Here is a 20,760-nt window from a genome sequence, read left to right as displayed (position 1 = left end):
CCTGTCCTCCACCACATAACTGACCCTAAGGATGACAGGTCAGCACATCCCTGTCCCCACCACATAACTGACCCTAAGGATGACAGCTCAGCACATCCCTGTCCCCACCACATAACTGACCCTAAGGATGACAGCTCAGCACATCCCTGTCCCCACCACATAACTGACCCTAAGAATGACAGGTCAGCACATCCCTGTCCCCACCACATAACTGACCATAAGGATGACAGGTCAGCACATCCCTGTCCTCACCACATAACTGACCCTAAGAATGACAGGTAAGCACATCCCTGTCCTCACCACATAACTGACCCTAAGGATGACAGGTCAGCACATCCCTGTCCTCACCACATAACTGACCCTAAGGGTGACAGGTCAGCACATCCCTGTCCTCACCACATAACTGACCCTAAGGATGACCGGTCAGCACATCCCTGTCCTCACCACATAACTGACCCTAAGAATGACAGGTCAGCACATCCCTGTCCTCACCACATAACTGACACTAAGGATGACAGGTCAGCACATCCCTGTCCTCACCACATAACTGACCCTAAGGATGACCGGTCAGCACATCCCTGTCCTCACCACATAACTGACCCTAAGAATGACAGGTCAGCACATCCCTGTCCTCACCACATAACTGACCCTAAGGATGACAGGTCAGCACATCCCTGTCCTCACCACATAACTGGCCCTAAGGATGACAGGTCAGCACATCCCTGTCCTCACCACATAACTGACCCTAAGGGTGACAGGTCAGCACATCCCTGTCCTCACCACATAACTGACCCTAAGGGTGACAGGTCAGCACATAAGACACATTTAGCGTAGAGGTGCCATGATAAAAATGCTGACACACTAGGGCGCCGAAATTCAGGAAAGTTTGGGAACCACCGACATTGCGCTCATGGGACTGACATGCGAGATGTTACAGAAACAATTTGCCGCTATCGCTCACAACGTCTCTGCACTGCGGTATCTCAGCTCCTATACCAGAAGCACGCCCTGATCTAGCCTGTGCCGGGAGCCAGGATCAGCTTCTTAGCAACTAATCCCTGTTACAATTTTACAGTTTACAAAAAATAAAGAGTAATGTTTGAGAAGATGAAAGGAAGATAATGTATCTCCCGCTGCAATATCAGCGCCAGGCGCCTTGTACCAGTCGGCAGCGGTTAGCGCTCAGACGGCTGCAGACGTTACAGTTCTGCTGTCTGAACGAGCGGAATGACAGCGTCTCTGAGCCCGGGCTCCGCCGCACAGCTTGTTGTCCTCTGCGTGTGTCACTATGAAAATGCTTCTCCTGACAGCCGGGGGCAGGGGGGAGATTTGTTTGACATACTGGAGAATGCAGAACGTCTCCGATGACTGTCATCTCTGTTATACTTATCCATGTAACCTCTTCTATACCAAGACTGCTGGGACATTTCACCATGAGGTATCAGAAAGTGGTAAGGGGCAGAAAATTCAACTCTGTTACCCTTTAAATGACTGCAGCCCTATAACGTATTATTATAAAATATAAGTAGTATTAAAATGTGCAGCCTCTTATTTCTGAATCCCCCTCTCCGTACAACAACCACCATCTCTAACACCTTATATTGTCCTTCAACAGTGTATCTCATAGGCAATCTGCTGCTGGAACAGAAAGCCCTGGTTTATGAAGAGGTCATTGATGGGACGCTCGGCTTCACCTCCCAGCGTCTGAGTCTCTTGGTCCTGTAGCTGCTCAGCCAGCTCGGAGAGACCGATGAAGCTGCTCAGCCCTTCCGTGTCCTTATAGGTTGGGAAATGGGCCTTGGTTCTATCGATCACAAACATCTCGTGCCCACGTTCGTCCCTGTACTCTTCCAGTTGGGCGAAGGTGGTGGGCCCATCGGAGTAGTCATTGACGTACAGGATGTTCTCCTCCTTTTTGGCTTTTTTCCTCTTGTGATGCTTTCTGTAGATCATAAAGATCAGGAGAAGGGCAGTAAGAGCCAGCAGGGAGATCCCGATGGCGATGGCCGTCTGGGTGGCCATGCTGAGTGCGTTGAACTCCATGCTCTCCATATCGTAGAGGGGTTCTTGGCTGATATCCACAGATGTATACGAGCGGGACTGCTGGTTGGACAGGTTGACAGTCAGGTGAAATAAAACCTTGGCCGTCCCGCCAGGATTGGAGGCCACACATTCGTACTTCCCGGCATGGGACATGGTGATGTTGTTCAGAAAGAGCATACCGCTTCCAGTGTCAGAGGCAAACTGCTCGCCCACACTCCTCTCGCTGAGCTCAAAGGTTCTGCTGTTGGAGGACTTTACGTTGACCTTGGACGGACTTGTGCGGGCGTGGGCAACTTTCCTCCACGTTACTAATGGCTGGGGATATCCTGTAGCTCGGCACGAGACCCGTAGTTCTTCCCCTAGACTAGCGGTGATCTCCATAGGGTCTACCAGCACCACTGGGGGGATACATACAAGACTGTTGCTGGAGATGTCCAACAAACTCTGGTGAGACAGTCTTGGTGGCTCAGAACAGATGACTTTCTTGTCGAAGGAGGTGAGAAGACGTCTCCCTTCTTCTTTCAGCCAGGCCCTGAGCCAGTGGAGCGCGCAGTCGCATCGCCAAGGATTTTCTAACGAGACAACAGAAAATAGAAGGGGTGAGCGGTCATGAAATTATCTAGCGTAGTCTTATACCTGTATCTGGCAATCACCTAATGCAGTGGTTCCCAAACTGTGCGCCGTGGCACCCTGGGATGCCTCGGGACACTTGCAGGGGTGCCTCAGGTTGGTGGTCCAACACCAAATCAAATTATTTGTGGTCAATGTAATGTAAATATGTGGACAAACAGAAGTGCAAAACTGTAAACCACAACATAACTGAACCTAGGGATGACAGGTCAGCACAATTTACTAGACTTTACTATTTTACAATTTTTTTTTCTGAATTTCACAATAACAAACTTAAACTTAGGGGTGCTGTGAAAAAAATGCTAATACTCTAGGGTGCCGTGATTCAAAAAAGTTTGGGAACCACTGACCTAACGTATTCAGGGGTCTATTTACTAAGCAGTGTTAGGAGAAGTGAAAAGTGATAAGGTGCCAGCCAATCAGCTCCCAACTGTCATTTTTCAAACACAGTCTGTGACATGGCAGTTGGGAGCTGATTGGCTGGTACCTTATCACTTTTCACTTCTCCTAACACTGCTTAGTAACTAGACCCCTAAGAATGAATGTGAAAAGTTCCATTTGTTTCTATCGGTGACGTTGGGTGAGTTGTATTGAAAAGTCCCAAGACGCAAACAAACTGTTACCTACAAAGTGCGCTGGTGTCAGAATTCTGTGTATAGTTTTATATACAGTCAGGAGCATAAATATTGGGACATTTACAGAATTTTCATATTTTGGCCTCTAGTCACCACCACAATGGCTTTGAAATGAAACAAACAAGATGTGATTTACCTGCAGACTTTCAGATTTAATTTGAGGGTAATTACATCCAAATCAGGTGAACGGTGTAGGAATTACAACGGTGGTGGTGAATAGAGGACAAAATATGAAAATTCTGTCAATGTCCCGATATTTATGCTCCTGACTGTATCTGTTTTCATTATCTACAAAAAAAAAGTGAGCTCAAAAATGACGTCAGCAACGGCTGGAAAGTACAATATAGAAGAAAGAAAGCCTGGGTTGTTAGGAACATTGTATTTACAGCTGCGTCCTCATACACCTAGACCCAATACGCCATAGGGTGCAGGGCGACCGGCGCAACTGAGCCACAAAAAGCGGTGTAGCATAGCGACCATCTTTTTAAATTTTGCGTCTTATTCACAATGCAGACGCTGCAAAACATCCCTCGCAATGTACTACAAACGCTGAGCTGCGACTTTATCCGCTCAGGAATTCGTTTTATACTCGTACAAAGTCACAGAGAGAAAAAGCCGCGGCTGCTGCGACATAGCGCCTCACACAGATGTACTAATGTCGCACATCAAACTGATCAGTGCAATCTAACATTTGTGCGAATAAGACACTTGGGAGGTGATTCAGTAATGGATGGAATTAGAGCTGTATACAGGCAGCTATTCACTCCATCCTTGCAAATATGCAAATGCAGCAAGAGGTGTCTGACACCCCCTGTATGACACCCCCCCTGTATGACACCCCCTATATGACACTCCCTGTATGACACCCCCTGTATGACACCCCCCCTGTATGACACCCCCCCTGTATGACACCCCCTGTATGACACCCCCCCTGTATGACACCCCCCCTGTATGACACCCCCCCTGTATGACACCCCCTGTATGACACCCCCCCTGTATGACACCCCCTGTATGACACTCCCCCTGTAAGACACTCCACCCTGTATGACACCCCCTGTATGACACTCCTCCCTGTATGACACTCCTCCCTGTATGACACCCCCCCCTGTATGACACCCCTCCCTGTATGACACTCTTCCCTGTATGACACTCTTCCCTGTATGACACTCCTCCCTGTATGACACTCCCCTGTATGACACTCCCTGTATGACACCCCCCTGTATGACACCTCCTGTATGATATCCTCTGTCCCCTGTATGAACCCCCCCTGTATGACACTCCATGTATGACACCCCCTGTATGGCATCCTCCTGTATGACACCCCCCTGTATGATATCCTCTGTATGACACCCCCTGTATGACACCCCTTGTATGACGACCCCCCCCTATGATATCCTCTGTATGACACGCCCTGTATGACACCTCCCTGTATGGCATCCTCCTGTATGACACCCCTCTGAATGACACCTCCCTGTACGGCACCCCTCTGTACGACACCCCTCTGTATGACTCCCCCTGTATGACTCCCCCTGTATGACTCCCCTCTGTATGGCACCCCCCTGTACGGCACCCCCCTGTACGGCACCCCCCTGTACGGCACTCCCCTGTATGACTCCCCCTGTATGGCACCCCCCTGTATGGCACCCCCCTGTACGACACCCCCCTGTATGACTCCCCCTGTATGACACCCCTCTGTATGGCACCCCCCTGTATGACTCCCCCTGTATGACTCCCCCTGTATGACTCCCCCTGTATGACACCCCTCTGTATGGCACCCCTCTGAATGACACCCCCCTTCGCCCCCCTGTATGACACCCCCCTGTATGACACCTCCCTGTATGGCACCCCCTGCTGCATTTGCGATCCCAGCATAACTGATGGTTGCGTTAGTGGACGGTGCCAGCCAGCTGACTAATCTTCAGCTTACGCAGGCATGCCCACTTGCAAGGCCAGAAAACTGCGTCCGTGGACGCAGATCCTGGCCTTGCCACTCCTGAAAAATGGGGGCGGTATGCCCTCCATTTCCAGGAACGCCGGCCGCCCCCGCAACGCCCCTTAAATGTCTCTGCCTGTCAATCAGGCAGAGGCATAGCAGGGGCTGCGTGTGGTCATCTGTGGGAATCTGCGTGCGATGCTGAATCAGCCCCTTGGAGCAGCAGAGTCGCCCAAGACCTGGAGCACAGAGAGGACCTGTTTTGGTGCAACTGAAGCCACGGGGTATGAGGACACATATGTAGGTGCAAACATGCATTTGGGTACAGCGGGCAATCAGCAACGAGGGGTGCAAATTGGCATCTGCATGGGGAACTGCGCCAGCTGCTAAAATTAAACCACATTTCTGCCCTATAGGTAACATGAAACTTTGACCATTTGATGTGGGAGCCTCTAATACAGAGAATCGGGTCTCCCCAACAAGCGCATTACATCCAGCAGCTGTGTAGGAGCTGGGGGCAGAAGGCTGATACTTGTGATGATTATTGATCTCACGCCGTAGACAGAGGTATCTCGGCCGATGAGATAGTATGATAGATGAGAGGAGCACAATACGCCTCTAGGGGTACACACTAAAATGCTGAAAAGCAATTTGTACTATCGCTGCTTTTCTCTGCCTTTGCTGTGTCTGCGCCCTTACCCCCCAGCAATGACAATATTACGTCTCGCCGTACCCGTCAGTCGGAGCACCTGCAGGCTGATCAGGGGCCGGAGAGTGGCGCGGCTTATCGTGTGCAGGCTGTTCCTGCTGAGGTCGAGCAGAGCCAGCGAGGACAGCCCGGAAAACGCCTGTTCCTGTAGGGTGTCGATGTTGTTCTCTTGTAAATGCAGCTCCTGTAGTCTCTGCAATGAGCCAGCAGTTAGTACACAGACACTGGGAATGTAAAGCAAATAGGCCGACAAATAATTATTGCTGTGATTGAGGAAAATCATTTAATAACCCTGGAAAATCGCTTTCATTTTCTGCCAATGACGTATCAGCTGCTTTCAGCTCATCTCATCCTAACCGTGATATAGGAGAGTCTTACACCGTACGTTTCCATGTCTTGCACTGATGAGATCTAACATGACGGATACAGCTGTCTGTAACTAGGGTATAAGGCTCTACATCTCTGTCTGCATTAGTGCTCACACCTGTGGGGATCTGACTGTAGAGCGAAAACCAACATATGAGGAAGAACACGTGTGTATTACTGACATGCTATATTTGCTAGTTAATAAACACATCAGGCCGGACTCCTTGCGTGTGAGTCTGTCAACATCTCATTTTCCAGATTTGATTAGTGCTGTGTATCCGTCTCTGTCTAATATTACAGCTTATTATCTTCTTTCTGTGCTATGAACACATATGGTCTATTTCTGGTATCATTCACGGGTCCTGGGCTGGATTAACGTTTGTGGAGGCCCCAGGGCAACTCATTTGTGGGGGTCTCTACACCACTTTTTATATTCCGCAGTGCCCCCCCTACGCTGGTGATGTATCTATGTGGGCAGGGGAATGGGGGGCCGCGGCTGTTGTTAATCTGATCGGGCAACACGCCAGGTTGATGTGTAGTACGATCTATTGTTACATGTGATTCTGATTCATCTGTAATCTGTCTCTGGCTGAGCATTATTATAAAGCACATGTTGTAGCATGAAACGAATACATTAATCTTCCAGAAACCCTGATAGTGGATTCATCTCCTCGCTGTAACAGCCAAATGCTTCTTCTCCGGGACAGTTGGGGTCCACTTGGCGACACCTCTCATTTTGTCTTCCAGTCGCATATAAAAAGGGGCTACTCACGCTTGGAGCTCACTATGGAAACTAACAATTACCTGCAGGTCAGAAAAGGTGTGCGCCAGGAGCCTGGTGATCTGGTTTCCAGCCAGGTACAGGACCCGCAGGTTCTCCAGGCCTTTGAAGATGCTGCTGTTGAGGAGATGGATCCGGTTCCCGTTGAGGGCCAGTTCCACCAGGTGGTGCTGAGCTTTGAAGGCTCCAGGTTCCAGACCAGAGATGGTGTTGTTCTGGATGTAGAGGTATTGGAGATCTGATAGAGGAGACAAGTCCTGCTGCTGGATCTGAGATATTGCATTATCTTGGAGGAACATGGTCTGTAGGGAGAAGAAAGATCCATATAAGTGTGAGCATACTTCAGAAACCTGCTCTAACATGTGCTTTATGGGAGGGATGCTACAAAACGGCAGGCAGCAGAAGGTAAATTACCTCCATATTCTATACAATACCACAACTTTCATCTCCAGTTACACGTAATTCCCCCATACAGTATGTGCGGTGCACAGTTCCCTCATTGTCAGCAGAACTTCCACCTTCAGCATAATCATTAATGGATGTTTGTATGTCCTCACACATCATTCATTTATATGGGTTTCCAATCTCCAATCTCACTTAGAACATGGTAAATATGAATCGCGTGTATCCTATGAGAAAGCAACCAGAGAGCGCTCTGTGTACGAGGAGAGCTGCCGCATCTGTGGCTGGTCAGACCTGCCGCAAGGGCAAGATGGCCGCTCCATGTGCATCGATGTTACGGATATATACACAGGTAAGCGACATCGTACGCATATGAAAAGGCAGCAGTGGGCGTCCTTAGACTCCGGTAGGCATTAATATATTCTCTCATCTGCGTTCCGTGAGAAATTGCAGCTGCGTTCGCATTGTCATCCGTCTCTGAATCAGTCCCTAAGGCCGATTTACTATAGACCATAATACCGATGGATTTCCAAACTAAAGCTAAAGGGGCTAATTCTGAGTCTGGCGCACGGCGTCTTTGTTTGCGTGATGGCGCGGCAGTCTGATTTACTACCTTACGCTAATGCGAGTTTCCTTAGGACTGTTGTGAGGATCTGCGCAACTGCAAGGTGGAAACTGCTCCGCCCATTGATTTTCTGTCCACAGTCGCTGCCGCCATCATTGGTATCAACGCTTACACCTGCCCCGTGCTGAGTGCCAGAGACCCGTCACAGACAGGATTCCCTTCGCCATACAGAATCGCACGGAGCTCTAGCTATGCGATCCCGGCGCTCCCACGACACTGCCACAAGATAGAACAGTTACGTGCCATCGCATTGTCGCTCCATAATGCCCATTTCACACAGAGAGTATCGCCCCGGAAATAAGCTGAAGTAGCCCCAGCTTTGTAAATTCGCTTCTGGATGCTATAACTCCGTATTTGCGTCTGTGAAAGGAGCAGCGCCCACGGGTTATAGTACACATCTGTGTATACAACACACATCCTACACTGAGCCATGTGGGAGGACATTAGGGCTCATTCCCACCATGGTTATGAGGTACGGGCATTGCAGAGTGCCAGCCGGTACACAGCATGCCGACAGATCATTTGGCCAGATGGTCGGGTGAACGGATTCACGTCCAATAAGATGCAATTTTCCTGTGTGATTGCAATCACCCCCCCCCCCCAAGTATTAGCTCTCTGTATAGGTGTATACACTTTTACATATATAATACTTGAGGGGAGATGTATCACTGTTTGGTTGCTTTTGTCAGCTTTATCTCTCTCCAATCAGCTTCTTGCTGTTATTTACCCAGCAGAGTCTACTGTATATAATGAAAGTTACAAGATAATTGGTTGCTATGGGCAACTTCTCCTATTTATCTCTCAAAGGTTTGATCCATCTCTCCTCTAGAACGTTCTGATTGGCTAATGAGAAAGCAAATAAGGCTCAATCTCATGATCTCTATGCGCTGAATGAACATAACATTCAGAGACATTTATGATATGGGCAGGCAGCTCGATGACTATATGGTTATCATGGTCACGCAGCGCTGCGCGTACGGTATATACATACAGTTATCATCCAGTGACCTCAGCACGCTCACTATACAGAAAGTCAGTGTCCATTAGGAAGAGACAGTAAACCAGGTAGCGGAAATGCCATACTACCTGCGTGGAGGGATGGATATTGAGTGGAACGGTCCTCAGCCCCTTGGATCCACATTCCATGGTCATACTGTAACAGCGACACTCTGCGGGGCAGGCCTGGGTCTGGAGGGTCAGGAATGTCAGGAGGAAAAAGGCGAGAGCGATGAGCGAATGGTGTGATGAGGCCATCTTACTGCTGCTGCCGGGAGAATAAAGACAAAGGATCATTCCTCCATTATACTAAATAATCACTAGCACAACATAAGCATGAGGCCGTGTACACGTATCACATATATATCGCACACGTAACATAAATCACATACATGCTGTAATGTCTATAATCTATCTGTGCGCATCTTTAGGATATGATAATTAGTAAATCACATATATGAGGATAGATATAGCGCAAAGTCAGAGTGATGGTCGAGTTTATTAATTAGCAGAGAGATTTGCTGATTATCTCTGATCACAGACGTTATAAAACTACACATTAAATTACAGACAATACCCATAATGTGTTGTATGTGTGCAAACTCAGGGCACGCCCATGGGCGCAAGAACAGGGCATGCCCATGGACACAAGAATAGGGCACGCCCATGGGCACAAGAACAGGGCACACCCATGGGCACAAGAACAGGGCACACCCATGGACACAAGAACAGGGCACACCCATGGACACAAGAACAGGGCACACCCATGGACACAAGAACAGGGCACACCCATGGACACAAGAACAGGGCACACCCATGGACACAAGAACAGGGCACCTGCAGGGACTTATTTTCTAGCACTGGCGATAATGAATGTGAAACCAACCAGTTATAAAGTAGGAATTATTATAAAATGTCAGCCAAAGTAACAGGAATGCGATAGCATTACGTGTTCTCTAGATAGAGAAATGGCGGATACGACTATTTTATCAGCATTAGAGATGAGAAGGTCCTGGAGGCTGGCACTATTCCTGGCATTCATTATAATGCACAAATTTACATCACAGAACGATTTTATGTATGTAGCATAGCTGTCAGAGCTTAGGACACAAATACACATTTTTGCTTTCTGATGGGACTGTCATAAGTAACAGAGGAAGACTCAGTACCGAACGAGGCAATAAAAAATGACATTTGTAATTACCACAGTATTTTACTTTAAAATGAACCCTATGTACAGAATATCACATGTAGGGGAGCAGTTCCTATCTGCCTAGTCAGAGCGTCACCAATATCACCTGCATGGGATAGATGAATGAGGAGCAGCTAAGTCTCTGTCCTATCAGATAGGAATCCATCACCCTCCTGCGACTTGCATGGATATGTAGGGATCTCTGGTCTGGTCATGGCCAATGGAACTGGTTCCTTACCCACAGAGCTGACAGCACTGTAGCAGACATGCCGGTAGGCACTTTACCAATCTATCCAGGTTCCCTCTGGAGACCAATGCTGCCATCAGTTTGGAACCCTGGTGCCATCAGCTGAGATTAGCAATAGGTGCCTACAGCTGATCCCCTTCACAAGTCCTGGCTGAGAGTAACGCACCGCAGCACCATGTGTGTCATAGGGGACTGACTTATTGTCCTGGACATTCCATCATCATTACGCTGCTACAATTACCTGCACTGTGGAATTGCTCATGGCCCTACCCAGCCGCAGAGATCTGTACACTGGCGGTGCAATCCTGGTCCAGCTCGTCCTATATTATTTATTTATATATTATTTAGTCTTTTAGATTTTGACTGCAGCCGATCGTGCAACGCATATGGGGGTCCATTTATCAAAAGTCACATACTTCAATGCGTTCTGGGCATGATATCAGCACCCATGATTACGTTGCAGGATGAGATAATACCGGCCGAATGTATGAAATAGCGTATAGGAGGAGCTCTGAAAGGTGCCTGTCCCTGTGATGTGCATGGAGTGAAGTGACCACGTCAGCCATCTCTTGACTCCTCTGGCGGGATTCCTGCGCATGCACGGTCTACAGACTACGCATGTGCGACAGTCATTAGCCTATAGGCTACGGCAGGACAACATCATCTTCAGATGGTGTAAGTTTCAGGGGGCCAAACTCCGGGGTACAAAGCAGATAACTCCTGGAGGTCACTTCATGGTACATTTAGGGGATAATTAATATTTGTGGATATCACCCCCCCCCCAAAAAAAAGGGGGGTTTCTGGGGACTATTCCGCAAATATATAATGAATAGGCTCCATGGTCGCACAATCACAGATGCTGCTGAACAGATGTACAATCCTCTCTTCCGTCCAGGCAGTCTGAAGAGCCCGCTGCCACCCTTCTCATCCACAACACCAGTGCTTCAAAAGTACCTAATAAACCGTGGACACCTCTATGCAATGCCTAAGATGTTAGGGAAAGGTGAATTTACCATTAAATATAGAAGACGTTCGCCTACCAAGTGGCAGCGTTCAGCCCTAGAGAACCAGACCAATTCCTCCTTATGATAAAGTTCCCTTCATCCATACATTCACCTCAGGAGACTAAAAGGAAAAAAGTCTAAGGAGAAGAGCAGAAGCTGGAATAAGGCGAAGGGCTTTGTGATCCCGTGCAGGGAGGGTTCATGGTACTTTATGTTCTCTCTGAATTAACGCGACTTTCTTCTGGGAGCTCCGGTTTTCTCACACACTTCAGTGACATCATGGCAGGTTACCTAGCTGCAGGCAAAATAGACCTCCTGGATTGTGCGTTAGGGAATTTGGGACCTGATTTATTTACGGACTGCTATTGCGATCGCAGTTCTGCTGTGAAAATATACTGTTTGCAACTGCTCAGCCAGCATAGAGACACCCACTACCATTATCTCACATCCGTAAGACCTCGCAGTCCTGAGTGTACATCGGCAACATCGAGTACCATCGGACCCTCACGCAGAATTACAGCAGGTCCGACTGTCTCAGAAATTGCAACTCTCGTCGCACACAATGAGTACTCAGGCTGCGTATGTCGTCGCAGTGGCTAATTTATGCACGCCAAAAAACAGTCATTCAAACGGACAGGCACGCCTGCGTTTTTCCAACCACTCTCCCGTCACCACTCCCCAAATGCTGACGTCCCATCACTCACTCTACGATGGTTTTGTATCTGCATACGTGATGGCAGTGTGATCGCAATCCTGGCCTGCACATGCACACTGCGGTGAATATGCGTGCACAGTACGCACCATCGCCCGATCTGCGTACTCGGTTGCAATTGTGATCCATAATAAATCAGGCTCCCATGGGCAAAGGACTGATATGGATGATTGCTCTCTATACAGCGCTGAGTAATACAGTGGCACAAACAATTATACGTTATAAATAAGACAGTGATAATATTTGGGGCATCCCCCAGTCCCCCTATACCGTATGTATCACAAGTCTGATTTACACTCAGCTTGGAGTCTAGTGAAGTGTTATAAATGTTGTGTGACCCTCGCCAGACGCACTGTGAGGTCCATCTATCATCTTTGAAAGATGCGATCATAGTGCCCGGATGTACTAAGAGCAGGGACAGGGGCTATGAGAGGTGCCCACCCCTGCCATGCCACTTCAGCGGTGTCTTCACTCCTTTGCGGGGGGATTCTGTGCATACACGGTCTACTGAGCACGCAAGTGCAGCCGCCATAGCCAGGGGAGGGTCCCTATAGAACCCTCTCCCAGTAGATTTAGTGACGTATATCCCATAGGCTACAGCAGCACAACGCCATCTTTGGGGACCTTCGCATTCTTAGGCTTGATAAATCTGGCAGCATCGCATTGACCATAGAAACCTATAGGGGCTGCAGGCAGAAATAATACATCTGGGGGATGCTATATATTTGCGGGTATCCCCTAAAAACAAGTGTTTTTGGGGAAGATGCAGAAAATATTTATTGATAAATAGACCCCTGTATCTGTAACATCACCATAGACCCTGCAATCACAGGCACGAGCAGAGACTCAGCAGGTAACATCTCCATAGACCCCACAGGCACGAGCAGAGAATCAGCAGGTAACATCTCCATAGACCCCGCAGGCACGAGCAGAGAATCAGCAGGTAACATCTCCATAGACCCCGCAGGCACGAGCAGAGAATCAGCAGGTAACATCTCCATAGACCCTGCAGTCACAGGCACGAGCAGAGAATCAGCAGGTAACATCTCCATAGACCCCGCAGGCACTAGCAGAGAATCAGCAGGTAACATCTCCATAGACCCCGCAGGCACGAGCAGAGAATCAGCAGGTAACATCTCCATAGACCCCGCAGGCACGAGCAGAGAATCAGCAGGTAACATCTCCATAGACCCCGCAGGCACAAGCAGAGAATCAGCAGGTAACATCTCCATAGACCCCGCAGGCACGAGCAGAGAATCAGCAGGTAACATAGGATGAGGGGGGAGGATAGGAGAAAACTGCCCGATTTCATTTCAGAAATGTTAATCAAAGAACAAGATATATTTCATTTTTAAAAAGCATTTCCAGGGGGCGGAGCTTGGAGCGCGCCCAGAGGACCCGTGAAGCCGAGAATCAGAGCACCGGCGTTCTCTTTATCGTCTTTCGCTGATATGTCGGTTTGTACGATTTATGATGTACGAGTAATTGATTAAGTAAACTAATTTGCTTTTAAAAATACTAAACTATCTGCGCCCTCTGTTTCTTTCGTTGAAGATTTATGTAATATCTAAGTATAATGACTATTGCGCTGACATTATTAAACAGACTCTGTGCAAATCCTTCACTATCCTGGAATTTTCTATCACACATAAAGTCCTATATATCAATAAATATTTGCGTCATATTCCCCGAAAACAGGGCCATAGAGAGCCGGAGCGGCCCAGTGGAAAAGGGCGTGGCTTAATTGTGGGAGATGTGGCCATGGCCTCTTAAAATGAAAACTGTTTTTGCAACGACGCTTAGCAGCGCTATGTGCTGGAGGGGGGGAGGGGGCTGTGAGCCCCTCAGCCCGGTGCAAATCCAGACCCCCCACAGACAGAGAAGACTTTTGTACCCACTCTCCCCCTCTCAGCGCCCATGCCTGTAAACACACGTCTTTAGGGGATACCTGCGAATATTTAGTATCCCCCATATGTATTACGGAGGGATTGCAGCAGATGTTGGAGAGATCAGCTGTGGTCCCTCTGTTTCCGGGTCTGGAGTACAAAAAGATCTGCTTGGGTCCCTGCATCTCTTCCGATCCTCTCTGCGCCCATGCGCAGTAATACTGAACGGTGTAAACTTTAACCTCTTCTATTAGCTTGTAAAGTGTTCGGTTTGGCTGGGACAGGTCCTTATCGGATTTGCTGCCACAACACTGAGGGCATAATAAATAGCCCCCAAACCCGTTCCTATCTCACCGCACACAGAGATGTTTCAGAGTATTTATCACTAAAGTAATAAATACAGGTCCCTCAATGTGACCACTCATCTGAGCTCTCCACACAGGACGTATACATCATACTGGCCCAGTGTATGGGTCCATCCCACAGACTGGAGCCATCAGCGGATCCATGGTGGTTACCATAACCCATCTGTTCCTCCATGACGGTTACCATAACCCATCTGTGCCTCCATGGCGATTACCATAACCCACCTGTGCCTCTATGGTGTTACCATTCCATAACCCATCTGTGCCTCCATGGCGATTACCATAACCCACCTGTGCCTCTATGGTGTTACCATTCCATAACCCATCTGTGCCTCCATGGCGGTTACTATAACCCATCTGTGCCTCCATGGCGGTTACCATAACCCACCTGTGCCTCTATGCTGTTACCATAACCCACCTGTGCCTCTATGCTGTTACCATAACCCACCTGTGCCTCCATGGTGATTACCATAACCCATCTGTGCCTCCATGGTGATTACCATAACCCACCTGTGCCTCTATGCTGTTACCATAACCCATCTGTGCCTCCATGGTGATTACCATAACCCATCTATGCCTCTATGCTGTTACCATAACCCATCTGTGCCTCCATGGTGATTACCATAACCCATCTGTGCCTCTATGCTGTTACCATAACCCATCTGTGCCTCCATGGTGATTACCATAACCCATCTGTGCCTAGCCGGATCTCCTTCTGTAAGATGCAGGTGGACACCATCAAAACCAATTGTTTTACATTTACTCTTTGATATATTGTATACTAAATAAAGAGATGAAATAAAAAACAACTGGTAAGATCCACCTTGTTGATGATACAACTGTCTATCTGGGTTAGCATTCCCAGTATGTTATGCCAGCCTCCAGGCATGCTGAGGCTTGCAGTTCCACAACAACTCAAGAATCCCTATTCTAAATAAAACTAAATCCATCTGTACCGGCTCCTCTCAAGAGACACCGGTGTCCTTTGTTCTGCATAATGGGCTGACAATGATGAAATAGCCTGCAGACCACACTGCATATGTTTATCATTAATCTCCTTGAATATCTTTCATTAGAAAATGCGCGGTCACCCAGCACTGGCGAGGAAGCACACAGGAGCAGGACATGAAGGGGTTACCCAGCACACAGGAGCAGGACATGAAGGGGTTACCCAGCAAACAGGAGCAGGACATGAAGGGGTTACCCAGCACACAGGAGCAGGACATGAAGGGGTTACCCAGCACACAGGAGCAGGACATGAAGGGGTTACGTCTTGGCAGCCTAGCAAGTTGGATAGATACAGGGAGCCAGGCGCCCGTGGGCCAGGCTGGCAGTTTAGCTTCTCTTGGCCCGGTCCCCCATTGGCTCATGTGCCAGCAGTGAGCTGAGCAGACAGAAGACGGTTTCTCTGCCAGATTCAGCTGCTTCCACGACCTGAGGACGCCGTTACATCAATATGTTCATTCATCTACTGAGAGCTCCGTATTTACCTCAGCTCCTGCACCATAATCCCGTCACAGCACACACTTCCCTCTTCTTATACATTTACCTCAGCTCCTGCACCATAATCGCGTCACAGCGATACACTTCCCTCTTCTTACACATTTACCTCAGCTCCTGCCCCATAATCCCGTCACAGCACACACTTCCCTCTTCTTACACATTTACCTCAGATCCTGCCCCATAATCCCGTCACAGCACACACTTCCCTCTTCTTACACATTTACCTCAGCTCCTGCACCATAATCCCGCCACAGCGCTACACTTCCCTCTTCTTACACATTTACCTCAGCTCCTGCACCATAATCCCGTCACAGCACACACTTCCCTCTTCTTACACATTTACCTCAGCTCCTGCACCATAATCCCGCCACAGCGCTACACTTCCCTCTTCTTACACATTTACCTCAGCTCCTGCACCATAATCCCGTCACAGCACACACTTCCCTCTTCTTACACATTTACCTCAACTCCTGCACCATAATCCCGTCACAGCACACACTTCCCTCTTCTTATACATTTACCTCAGCTCCTGTCCCATAATCCCGTCACAGCACACACTTCCCTCTTCTTACAGTGACCTCAGCTCCTGCACCATAATCCCGTCACAGCACACACTTCCCTATTCTTACACATTTACCTCAGCTCCTGCACCATAATCCCGTCACAGCACACACTTCCATCTTCTTACACATTTACCTCAGCTCCTGCACCATAATCCCGTCACAGCACACACTTCCCTCTTCTTACACATTTACCTCAGCTCCTGCACCATAATCCAGTCACAGCACACACTTCCCTCTTACACATTTACCTCAGCTCCTGCACCATAATCCCGTCACAGCACTACACTTCCCTCTTCTTACACATTTACCTCAGCTCCTGCACCATAATCCCGTCACAGCACACACTTCCCTCTTCTTACACATTTACCTCAGCTCCTGCCCCATAATCCCGTCACAGCGCTACACTTCCCTTTTCTTACATATTTACCTCAGCGCCTGCCCCATAATCCCGTCACAGCGCTACACTTCCCTTTTCTTACATATTTACCTCAGCTCCTGCCCCATAATCCCGTCACAGCACACACTTCCCTCTTCTTACACATTTACCTCAGCTCCTGCCCCATAATCCCGGCACAGCGCTACACTTCCCTCTTCTTACATTTACCTCAGCTCCTGCACCATAATCCCGGCACAGCACTACACTTCCCTCTTCTTACACATTTACCTCAGGTCCTGCACCATAATCCCGTCGCAGCACTACACTTCCCTCTTCTTACACATTTACCTCAGCTCCTGCCCCATAATCCCGGCACAGCGCTACACTTCCCTCTTCTTACATTTACCTCAGCTCCTGCACCATAATCCCGTCACAGCGCTACACTTCCCTCTTCTTACATATTTACCTCAGCTCCTGCCCCATAATCCCATCACAGCGCTACACTTCCCTCTTCTTACACATTTACCTCAGCTCCTGCCCCATAATCCCGTCACAGCACACACTTCCCTCTTTTTACACATTTACCTCATCTCCTGCACCATAATCCCGTCACAGCACACACTTCCCTCTTCTTACACATTTACCTCAGCTCCTGCACCATAATCCCGTCACAGCACACACTTCCCTCTTCTTACACAGTGACCTCAGCTCCTGCACCATAATCCCGTCACAGCACACACTTCCCTCTTTTTACATATTTACCTCAACTCCTGCCCCATAATCCCGTCACAGCGCTACACTTCCCTCTTTTTACACATTTACCTCAGCTCCTGCCCCATAATCCCGTCACAGCGCTACACTTCCCTCTTCTTACACATTTACCTCAGCTCCTGCCCCATAATCCCGTCACAGCACACACTTCCCTCTTCTTACACATTTACCTCAGCTCCTGCCCCATAATCCCGTCACAGCGCTACACTTCCCTCTTCTTACACATTTACCTCAGCTCCTGCACCATAATCCCGTCACAGCGCTACACTTCCCTCTTCTTACACATTTACCTCAGCTCCTGCCCCATAATCCCGTCACAGCGCTACACTTCCCTCTTCTTACACATTTACCTCAGCTCCTGCACCATAATCCCGTCACAGCGCTACACTTCCCTCTTCTTACACATTTACCTCAGCTCCTGCACCATAATCCTGTCACAGCACACACTTCCCTCTTCTTAGTGACCTCAGCTCCTGCACCATAATCCCGTCACAGCACACACCACACACTTCCCTCTTCTTACACATTTACCTCAGCTCCTGCCCCATAATCCCGTCACAGCACACACTTCCCTCTTCTTACACATTTACCTCAGCTCCTGCACCATAATCCCGTCACAGCACACACTTCCCTCTTCTTAGTGATCTCAGCTCCTGCACCATAATCCCGTCACAGCACACACTTCCCTCTTCTTAGTGACCTCAGCTCCTGCACCATAATCCCGTCACAGCACACACTTCCCTCTTCTTACACATTTACCTCAGCTCCTGCACCATAATCCCGTCACAGCACACACTTCCCTCTTCTTAGTGATCTCAGCTCCTGCACCATAATCCCGTCACAGCACACACTTCCCTCTTCTTAGTGACCTCAGCTCCTGCACCATAATCCCGTCACAGCACACACTTCCCTCTTCTTACACATTTACCGGACACCATTTTACCAGTGGGAAAAAAAAACCCTGCGCGGGGCTCATTTCCATTCGCTGTAACCTCCGGTGTTTAGGGGATAAATGTTTTGTCAGGAGGACTTTCATATAGGTTACTAACAAGTTTTATCAAAGACCACAAACACCTATTGCCGACAATAACATGGCTACCACTGGCGGGAAACAGGCTAAAGCCTATGTAACAAGTACGGCGGCGGTATGTGTACCATCGTTATACCTGTTCTGTTATCGCCATCTTGGGATGAAAAAGAAGGAAAATAACAAAAATACTACACTATGGAGCTCATTCAGACCCGGGCGCTAAGCTGCGCTCTCTCGCAGCTAAAAGGGGCCGGGTATGCAAATGCCGCGATCGCAGTGTCTGGTGAATGGACGCACTCTATGCCTTAGAGAGCGACGGCAGTGAGCGCACGCCGGAGTAGAAAGACGCCCACCTTTCTTTCATAGCACACGTCATCTCCAGGAAGTGTGTGATTAATCGGTGACATCGAGAGCCATCTTGAGGTAGACCCTACCCCACCGCAAGTACTGCGATCAGTGCTGTCTAAAATACAACCAAGTGACGTGTACAATAACGCTTCCATGCTGATGATGCACACCCATAAAACACCGTTTAGACGGCCAGACACGCCTGCGTTCGCAGCACCACTCCCCCGTTACCACCCACAAACTGCGCTGTCAGTCAAAGTAACATCCAGTCTGTGTACTACGAACGCACGATTCCTTGGCCGCAGTGACTGGTTCGCGCATGCGTACTTTGACGCTCATGCATGCGCAAATGTGCGATAATCGCCCATAGCGTGCGTTCGCAGCTTAGCGACCAGGTCTGAATCAGGCCCTATATTCCAGGGGTCGGCAGCCTGAAATGGTCTGGGCCAGTATCACGGGTTACAGAGTCACGCTCAGCTAACACGGCAACGCAGTGAGAGGGGATTTAGTGATGAGTGTCTATGGAAACAAAAACCCCAGTCATCCTCGTGGCTGTAGGCCCCTCAGTCCCAGCACTCAGTAGACCGCCATTACTTCTGTCTCTGCCCTATAAATCCCTGGTCTAATCCCAGGACCCTCCTGTCAGTCTTAAGATGGCCACACATCTAAAGATTTTCTGTCCAACCAGCCAACTAGCTGATGGGTTGGAATGAGAATCTGGTAACGTATGGGAGTAACTGATGATCAGCAATTTGCTCCTAAATGCCAGAAAACAGATGAAAATGACGTCAGACAAGTTTATTAAATGTTTGATCTAAACAATTTGTTCAATCAACAGTTTTTGTCCCTTTTCTGGAGTTTGGGAGGAAATTGCAGATCATCAGTTACTCCCATACGTTACCAGATTCTCATTCCAACCCATCATCTAGCTGGATGATTGGACAGATAATCTTTACGTGTGTATGCAGCTTTATTCAGGTGGCTGTCCTCTCACAATACCAACTGTTTAGGGTCATGGCATGCTGGCAATGTGGTTGGGTTGGCAACACTGGGAAGTATAGGATGTCAACCACCATTAGTAACGACATACAGGTCTGAAGATATAACACAGTAGCCAAACAACTAGCAGACTGAACCCCCTAAATGTGCCCCCAATATTGTACAGAATAACAATGTAACAAATAAAATAGGCCAATACACGCTTTGGGGTGGGGGGGGGGGTCATTTAATAAAGAATTGTAAAGCCGGATACACATCCGTGCAGTGTAGTGTGACGACGTAGTGTAGGAAGCCATGTTGCGTTTGGCAGCATGGCATCGTGCACGATATCGCCCAACCAGGGGATATTGCATGTGACCGCTGGAGTTATACGCAGTGATATGCCGGATTGTTATTCAGATTCCCAGAAACCACAAATCAGGCTAATATCGTTTAAGTGTGTACCCATCATAAGAGAACATTTGGGGCCATTTGTTACTGAAGAGTTTTCCTCTTTATACAGGGTGCAAAGTTCTTTATGTGTAAGTAAAGTAATAAGATGGATACTTTATGATGAACGTAGCCCTTTGTATAAGAGAAGGGTAAGTACCCATAATGAGTTGGACACAAGTCCGTATTGTGGATGCATCATTTTTAAATGTCCA

The 20,760-nt window shown here is 48.5% G+C and overlaps 1 protein-coding gene across 2 annotated transcripts in view; it reads right to left on the bottom strand.

Moving 5' to 3' along the window:
• Positions 1-535: 535 nt before the first annotated feature.
• The window catches only part of LRRC24 (leucine rich repeat containing 24), a 170,875-nt gene continuing 150,650 nt past the window's right edge, over positions 536-20,760 (bottom strand). The window contains exons 2-5 of one of the 2 annotated variants that reach the window (XM_088461717.1): positions 9,211-9,388; positions 7,121-7,399; positions 5,975-6,143; positions 536-2,615 (exon numbers count right to left, since the gene is read on the bottom strand). In XM_088461717.1, coding sequence (XP_088317843.1) covers positions 1,609-2,615; positions 5,975-6,143; positions 7,121-7,399; positions 9,211-9,378 — 1,623 coding nt within the window. In that variant the 5' untranslated portion in view covers positions 9,379-9,388 and the 3' untranslated portion in view covers positions 536-1,608. The remainder of the gene's footprint in view (positions 2,616-5,974; positions 6,144-7,120; positions 7,400-9,210; positions 9,389-20,760) is intronic. The other variant, XM_088461718.1, reaches the window with a different exon arrangement.

This window comes from Taudactylus pleione, unplaced genomic scaffold (assembly GCF_031769625.1).
Source record: "Taudactylus pleione unplaced genomic scaffold, aTauple2 ptg001088l, whole genome shotgun sequence".
NCBI classification, from domain to species: domain Eukaryota; kingdom Metazoa; phylum Chordata; class Amphibia; order Anura; family Myobatrachidae; genus Taudactylus; species Taudactylus pleione.
The sequence above is the reverse complement of the archived record's forward strand: the minus strand, read 5'-3'. Positions and strand labels throughout refer to the sequence as shown.